The sequence below is a fragment of the Blastomyces dermatitidis genome (assembly GCF_000003525.1).
Source record: "Blastomyces dermatitidis ER-3 genomic scaffold supercont1.1, whole genome shotgun sequence".
Lineage (NCBI taxonomy): Eukaryota > Fungi > Ascomycota > Eurotiomycetes > Onygenales > Ajellomycetaceae > Blastomyces > Blastomyces dermatitidis.
In genome coordinates, this window is record NW_025544774.1 from 6,424,146 (window position 1) to 6,433,426 (window position 9,281).

The window sequence follows — 9,281 nt, forward strand, 5'->3', positions numbered from 1 at the left end:
TATAATCTTCAGTGTATTCTCTTATCAAGATTCTGACTTCTCACAGAATTTAATAGTTTAAAAGATATTCACACTTATTATATAATGAAACTAAACATAGATGTCAGAGAACATCAATGTGAAGATATCTATATATACAAAGTTAATAATCTTGACTATAATCTCATACTAGAACTTGTCTGACTATCTGAATAAGACATCTTATTAAATACTTAAAATAGAAGCTTAATATTCTCTAACAATGATAGAATTCATAAAGATAATATTTATAAGACTATGAATCTTACACAGATCTCTGTCAATACTTATAAAATACTCTGAAAATGAAGTTATTATTAAAATTATTAACAGAGTCACTGACAAAGTCACTGATAACAGAATTATATATCAATCTATTTCATCAGTCTGATCAATATTAAGAAAGCTCTAGAAAAGTTATTTCATACTATAATAACAAATTCTCATATAAAACTCTCTTAATAATATCATGAATATCTAGATGTCTTTTGATAAGATAATATTATAAATATATCTTCTTTACAAGGCTCAGAAGTGAATCACAGTATCAAGTTAGAAAAGAAGAATAATAAGAATCTTAAGTCATTATAAGACTCTCTTTATAATATATCTCAAGATAAACTTCTTCTTCTTCAAAAGACACTCAATAATCTGTTAAATAAAAAATTTATATATATTAATAACTCTTTCACTGCAGCTTCTATTCTCTTTGTAAAGAAGTTAGATGAAAAACTTTAATTCTGTGTAAACTATTAAGATCTGAACAGATTGACAAGAAAAGATTGTTATTTCTTATCTCTCATCAATGAAACTCTAGCATGTATCAGATAAGCTCAATGATTTATAAAGTTAGATATCATTACTATATTTCATAAGATTTGTATCACTGAAGAAGATGAATAACTTATAGTATTCTGAACATATTATAATTTCTTTGAATAAGTAGTCACACTCTTTGAACTAGTTAATACTCTCAGTACATTTCAGAAGTATATTAACTAAGTACTTTGAGATTTTCTTAATAAGTTTGTATCTATATATCTAGATAACATTCTCATCTTCACTGATGAATTCAGAAAAGAATATTAAGAATATATATAGAAGATATTATAACAATTACAAGAGATAGAACTATTAATAGATATTAATAAGTATAATTTTAAAGTCAAGAGTACAAAATATCTAGACTTTATTATAGAAGCTAATAAGAGAATTTAAATAAATTCTGAGAAAGTCTCTGCTATTCTTAAGTGAAAGACTTCATATACTGTGAAAGATGTACAAAGCTTCATTGAATTCACTAACTTCTATCAGTGATTTATACAAAACTTCTCAGATATTATAAGATTACTTATAGAACTTACTAAGAAAGACTTAGTATTTCAATAATCAGTGAACACTGAAGCTGTATTTATATAAATGAAGAAGATATTCATTAATACTTCTCTACTGATAATATTCAATTCTGATTATAAAACAGTTATTGAAGCTGATTTCTCTGACTATATCATAGAAGAAGCTATATTATAATATAATAATAAAGATATTTTATAATTATATATCTTTATATCTAAGAAACTGAGTTCTGCTGAATATAACTATGAGATCTATGATAAGAAACTTTTCATGATTATACACTGTTTAGAAGAATAGAACTCTGAACTCTGAAGTATCTCTGAATTTAAGATAATCACAGATTATAAAAATCTTAAGTACTTTATAACTACTTATAAACTCACTGAATAACAGATGTAATAATCTGAGTTCTTAATCTGCTTTCATTTTACAATACACTATTATTCTGACAGTTAGAACTCAATGATAGATACTCTCTTATAATAAGAGTAAGATATATTATCTGATGTAACAGATACTCACTAAATAAATTAAGAGCACTGACTCTTGAATCTGAAGATACTAGTTAATCAAGATAAAACAGCTCATGATACTATATATACTTCTTTAATTAGAACTGTCACTGATATCTCAACTTCTTCTGAACTTATATTAGATGAACTATGATATACAGTAGCTTAAATCAATAAACTTCTTCAAGCACTCACTAAAGCAGTATGATAAGAAGCACTCTGATTTCTCTCAGAACTACATATAAGAATCAATATCTCAGAATGTTCAATCAATGATAATAACACTCTATAATTTTATGAATAATACTGAATCTCTCACTCTGAACTCTTACACACTCAGATAATACAAGAAATGCATAACTCTCATATAATCAGTTATTCAGACTATAAATAACTGTATTAAATAATCTCTCAAGAGTTCTACTAATCTGAGATATTAAACAGTATCAGATATTTTATCTGAAACTGTAACTATTATTTCTTCATCATCTTGTGAAAGAACTGTAGAAAAAACCTGCTAAAATCACTCAATATCTCTAATAAAATCTGATAAGATGTGATAATTAACTTCATTATTGATCTCTCTGAGAGTAAGAATTGTAGAAATATTCTGATTATTATGAATTAATTAAGCAAGAGTATAATATTGAAATCTTATAATAAGATAAATACTGAACAAGTTATTAAAGCTTTTCTAAGAAGTCTATTCTATCAGATACATAAATTACTGAGATCTATAGTATCAGATTAAGACTGTTAATTTATAAGTACTCTCTGAATAAGAATCTGTTAAGTTCTCAAGATTATACACTGTTTATTAACTGTCTATTACTCTGAGATCAATGATGCATCAGAATGAATAATTCAGATTATAAAGAATTATCTTTATAAGTTCTGTAATCACTTATAAGATAATTGATATAATCTTCTTCTACACACTGAAGTTGCTATTAATGACTAAGATGTTATTTTAATAGATGTAAGCTCATTCTTTCTTATATACAGATATTATATGAAAGTACTGAATCTTCTAAAAATTATACATTTCATACTGAATTTCTGCAGTTCAATTCAGATCACTGATAATATAGTAATAAAACTTTAAAATATCTGTGATTAAGTAGAAGTCTTCATAATAAGTACTAAATAGAATTAAGAAGATTAAATCAATATTCACTGAGATCTCACTGAGTAATATATAATAGAAGATTTAGTATGATTGAATCTTAAGAATATACAGATTACACACTCATCTCATATACTGAATTACTATTATATAAAGTATAAAGTAATAGAAGTTCTAGACAGTTATAACTACTATCTTAACATATTATCAGAAATTCATAATGTCTTTTATATAAGTGTACTTTATTACACTGTCACTGATTCATTTTCTTCTCAACTGATTTTCAACTGACAGCTACCAGAAATTATAGAAGAAGATAATGAACTTGAATAAGAGATTGAAGATATTCTTGATAAGAGATCTCATAGCTGTGACTGATAATATCTTATAAAATAATTCAGTTATAATTATCTGATCTAAACTCTGAGTTTCATATTATCTGAGATCACAGCTCTTTAGACTGACCGTGTGACCGTGTCTGAAACCAGGACCAGAATTTTTGATAGTCTCATTGCCAATTCGACAGATCTCATTACACGGTTCTAACATTAGATAGTAGTCTCATACTGTTTCAGTGAGACTTACTGTCTACTCTTGTCACATTTTTCAAATAAGACCATGATTTTCACTTCTCAATTTAAATTATTTTTATTGCTTTAAATGACTTTAAATCTCATTTGAGTGTTATCAAAAAGTGTTACTTTTTAAAAAATTAAAAATAGTTTAAAAAAAACCTTAAAATGTCTAAAAATAGTAACTTTATGCCAAGAATGAGACTAAATGAGACCAAATAGAACCACTTTCTCATTTTTTTCAAGTCATGGTTTCATTTTGAGATCTGATATATAGTCACTTTACATGTTTATTTAATGATTAGTCTCAGCGGGATTCATGTCAAGAAATGTATGAGATCAGATCAAATGAGACTAAATGTGAAATTCATGATCTCAGCGGCCAGTCTACAGCTCTTGATCAATGAGAGCTATATATAATTAAGAAAGAAAAGAGAAACTAATATAACAGACTGCACTTAATCAATTATATAGACTATTTCATTACACTTCACAGATTTCTACTGCTTTAATTCTCAGTCATTAATTCTTAGCTGAAAATCTAGAGAATTTCTATTCTTCTACTCTAAAGCTTTACTATATATGAAAATCTCTATTCTTTCACTCTGAAGTTTCATTATATATATTACTACATATATATATAAATATTTACTCTGATCACTGATTCTCACACTTTCTCTTTCTTTTCTTCTCTAATGTTTTGTGGGAGCCCTAGGCTTCCTAGTACGGACTAGCGCTCCGCACCAAGCATATATCGCTCACTAGATAGCTACTAACAATACAATCACTCAGATGTTCAACAGGTTATAGCCTGAATAGCTTTTTTTTTCATTAAACCTTTCACAATCACTACTTTTTCTCTTATCTGAGGTATAAAATGTCTCGCGAGCTGCATCACTGAACTGCAGAAGGAATCTGATGAAAAGTAACTGTTTTGAAAGCTTTGATCGCGGGAAAAGATTGATTCAAAGAAGGGGTAAATAAATGCCTTCAAGAACATGAGCTACTGCAGGATTGTTAGATACACCTGCAAGCAACATGAATATGAATAAAGAATACAGGCAGGATACACCTACTCCCATGCTGAGGGGGGGTGAAATGGGATCTCAAACTGAAGGTCAAATGAATGAAAATGCCATGATTCAAATGATGATGAATTATATGAAGAAACAGGACAAATGAATGAAAATGCTTATACAAAAGCTAGAGAGCAACTCAAGCTCTCTGTCAACTACTCAGAACCCTATTAGTGAGTATCAAAAGAATGCCAAAGCCAAGCTGAAAGAAAAGCATGTAATCATTCTCAACAGATTCATCAACTACTTGAAATGAAAGAGTTCAATCCTTGCAGATGCTCATCTTATTCAGGCAAAAGATGTTCTTATCAAGAGAGAAACAGTGCCTTCTATCACAGTGTCTCTGAATATTGAGCTTTGGAATCAGAAAAATGAGCTTCTCTATACCTGGATTTTTCAATCTTTGAATACCACTGTATGTGATTCTCTGAGACCATTGAATGAAGATGCCTATCTTGCTGTTACTATATAAAAGAATCTCACTCAACACTATGCTATATCTCACACAGAAGAACACCTTCTAACCACTAAAAAGATGAGAGATTTACATCTCAAGAACAGTGATTTCTACACCTATCTTGCGAATTTCTGAGACCTTAAGACAAAGCTGGTATCTCTGGAGAAAAACTGGGCTGAGTGTACCTATCATGATCTATTCATTCTAGGATTGAGAGATTGATAACAGGAATTCATTAGAATGAAGCTGGATGAATTCTATGCTACTAAACAGAGCTCTATTCAGAATCTGAACCTTGATGATTTGATGGATTAACTGGTCACATGAGTCATCATCAACATGCCTGCTACTATCACTCATTCTTTCACTGTGAGCTCTGTCACTGAATGATTTGATGAACACCAGTGTCACTACTGCAACAATACTGATCATATCATCAAATACTGCTGGTTTAAGAATCTGAACCTTGCAAATGCTGAATGGAAGAAGCATAACAAGAAACATATCAAGGCATTGAAGACAGCAAAGAATAAGAAGAATAAGGATAAAGATGATATTCTCATGAGTCAGTCAGGCCATGAATTCTTTGCAGGAGTTTCCCCGGATGTCTATGAACTTATGAAGAATCAATCAAGTTATTCACAAGATGAATAAGAGTATGATGAATATGACAGATGAATAAGATGAATTTGATTTCATGTATCAGACCTAGTTCTAATAAGGAAACTAGGTGCTGCTTTTTGTAATTAATTATTATTGCGGATTTGAATGATTTGAGAAAGATAGATAGAATAGCTGCACAGTAGCTAGTCTGAGAGAGAGTGTGAAAGCCCTAGGCTTTCTAGTACAGACTAGCGCCCCGCACCAAGCATATATCACTCACTAGATAGCTATCAACAATACAATCACTCAGACGTTCAACATGTTTTTCTCTTTATTATATAAGATCTATATATTATACTAATCTATTTAGCATAGATCTCTTACAATTTGAAAGAAATTATAAATCTGAGTATTTTCTATAGATACAGTTTATATAAAAGATCTGTTTCTATTAATTCTTTCATTCTCTCTGATTTCTCTAATAATTTCTATCTACTCTTCAGTTACTCAGATTCTGATTGAGCTGATCTCTTAAATAATAATAGAAAATTAATATTCAGCTATATTTTTAAGCTTGTAGATGATCTGATTTTATAGTATTTAATAAAGTAATCTTATATATCTCTAAGTTTTAATAAGACTGAATATATATCTCTTAGTAAGACAGTCTGTGAAGTAATATAAATCTGAAATCTCATAATTAAGCTTAACTTTATTATTATATCTTTAATACAGATTCTTATTAATAATAAGAATGTTATAAATCTTATAAAGATAATAGCTATTACAGTCTGAAGTAAGCATATTGACACATGTTTTCATTTTTCATATTAACAGTTAAATCAGAAGATTATTAATTTAGAATATATTCTCACTACTTAGATAATAGTAAATGAACTCACTAAATTTCTAAACACTGTAATATTTATATAATTCATGATTTTACTAGATCTTACAGGTGTAAAAGTTGAGAATGTTTAATTTTACATTTGTATTTGGTTTTGACAGACTATCTTGGTGGTTTGGGTGTTTTTGTATGTGATTCTTGTTATCTTGAGGGGGGTGTTGGCCGTTACAGCTGTTGCGGTTAGCAATCCCACTAGATCACGTGACCCACCACTATATTATGTTCTTGTAGATAGATCTATCAATACGACCTTCAACTATCCTACATCCATTTAGTGTAATAACTCGCGTAGATAGATTACACACACAACACAACAACGTTATCCTCCAAGAATAATTTACGGTGATTACACCGTGGATCCACCATTCCACCCGTGTCATGTGTCGCCGATTGTAACACATGTTCCATCATTATATTCAGTGACACATCACTGAATATTAAACATCAAGATGCTACACCTGTATGCTACAATACTGAGCAAGTCTTCTAATGATGCTCATGATGACCGCCAATATCGACGCCAAAACGATGGAAATACCGATAACGATGCCAGGCCCCAGTGCCTATATGATGCCGGGCCACCGATTGCCCATATGATGACCTATGCCGATGACCTATGCCTATGCCTATGACAATCAAAACCACAAAAATAATGAGAATGAGATCCCGCGGCGTTAGAATGACTGGGGGTAATACCAATACTGAAAGAATGGATTTGTGCGTTCTTCTTGCATTTTTTTTATGTTTTTTTCATGTATGGAGCTAGTCCTTATGAGGAAACTAGACTCTACTTTTTGTAATTAATTTTTATTGCAGATTTGAATGATTTGGGTGCTTTTGACTGCGTGGGTTAACTGGCCTGCGTAGCATGGGGGGGTGTTGGAGCTACTACACAAGCCCTAACCCACGTGACCCACACACATATATTTAGCTTCCACTAGCTGCTAGTTAGTTAGATCATAACAACAACAACCAACCATGTTCAACCTCTCTCACACATCCGCAAATCAGGTGATCCGGGCAGGCATACTACGTACCGTACTGTACTCCGTACTAGGAAAAGAGACGCGACATGACGGGGAGAGAGGATCTGTGGTCTCCACTTCCCGGTCGATAATTGGCTACTTGTCTCCTCTGTATCGTATCCCTGCTAGCTCAGATCTATGGATGGCCCCACGATGCGCCTTTTTCTCGGGATTTGGAATTTTTTTCGTGCCCAAAACCCACCCCTCCCCGGGAGTCAGGCCATCTTCTCCCCGGTGTCGATCACCCGTCCCGAGGTCCCACGATCCAATAACGAGCCCCCACTTCCACTACCTTCCCTGTGGTGGTGTTAAAGAGTCCTGCTTCCTCATTAACTATCATTATCATTATTGTTTATTCTTCTTTATTAAGCATCCACCCTAGCCTAGCCACGCTCGAAGGGTTCGCCTCTGCGGCCGAGCGGTAGTATATAGCGGTTTGTGCTCCTCATGGGATTGTGAGTGTCCTCATGGTCCGCATGGTCGAATGCGCGTTCGACGGAGGCCAACCCTCCCAGCTTGCGCTGTAACGACTGGTTCACATCATGCGAAACTTTCAGAGGTGTCTTCGTCCGCAGCAACGTCCATCTCTACGCAGAACTTTTCCCCGGTATGGTAGGCTCGGCACTATGTAGTCGGTGTTTTAGCGGGGCGAACGAGCGCCGCGGATGGATGGGATAGGAGAGATTACGGGTTTTTTCTCTGATCTCTTTTACAGTGTCCACTTCTTGAATCCTCCAGTCATGCGTTGAGCCAACGTAAATACATTTATCTACGAACTCGCGTGGCGCAGTCTTGCCAACCAGCAGCCAGACGTTGTCGAACGCGGTTGCGACCCAGGAGAAGAGGATGGGGAGCGCAATGCAGATGGCCCCCGATGGGATCCAGATACCATGCGAATCTATCGCCCAAAATTGACATGATGAGACCGAATATGTTAACGGCAAGATCATTGCTGTGGTCGATGAAGAAGATGTGAGCCGCTGGGTAGCGGCGGATCCAGAGACTGTGGCGGAACAGACAGAATTTCGTAAAGATAGCTGCTACCCCAACAAAGATCAGTGGGGTTAGCTTTTAGTTTCGGATCGATTCGATAATAAGCTGCACCGCGACGATTGGTCGTCAGGGCGCAGAAGAGAACAATGCCCACCGTTTCGGCCCTGCGCTGTCCCACGGGATATTTGTGAGGTTTAGGTAAGGGCGGCCATCGGCGAAGTGATGAGCATGATGACCACGGACGAAACTAGATCCATGAATGCATCTGTCGCGACTGCGAAGAGGGCCAGCGAGTCCGTGGAATATAGCAGCGAACGTTTGGATGACGAAGAGGCATAGATTGACACTAAAGCTCCCGTTTACGGCCCATTTTACACTTGCCGCCGTTCTTTTCAAAGTCGAGTCGAGCCAATCGCTCCTCATCGCTGCTCTGGAGGAACTGGTCGATGAGACTATTCTGGCGGGCGTGGAATTTATGTACTTTTCTATGGTTCCCGGAGGGATAGTCCGTCTTGATGGAATCGCGGGTAAGCTCTGTTCTTTTCGGTTGATGGAGGGAGAGAGAATCATTGAGGTTGTTGTTGGCTTGCGATATCCCTCTCCAAGAAGGCAAAAAAGCTGGTTTGTGGGACGCAT

The 9,281-nt window shown here is 34.1% G+C and overlaps 2 protein-coding genes across 2 annotated transcripts; both read right to left on the reverse strand.

The window, feature by feature from the left end:
• Positions 1-8,239: 8,239 nt before the first annotated feature.
• On the reverse strand, positions 8,240-8,602 carry BDCG_16219 (uncharacterized protein; the record flags this gene model as incomplete). The annotated part of the gene is made up of 1 exon (XM_045425470.1): positions 8,240-8,602. The coding sequence occupies one exon, from the start codon at positions 8,600-8,602 to the stop codon at positions 8,240-8,242; it is 363 nt and encodes a 120-aa protein (XP_045279325.1).
• A 169-nt stretch (positions 8,603-8,771) lies between these two features.
• BDCG_16220 (uncharacterized protein) lies at positions 8,772-9,281 on the reverse strand (the record flags this gene model as incomplete). The annotated part of the gene is made up of 1 exon (XM_045425471.1): positions 8,772-9,281. One exon carries the CDS (start codon positions 9,279-9,281, stop codon positions 8,772-8,774), a length of 510 nt encoding a protein of 169 aa, XP_045279326.1.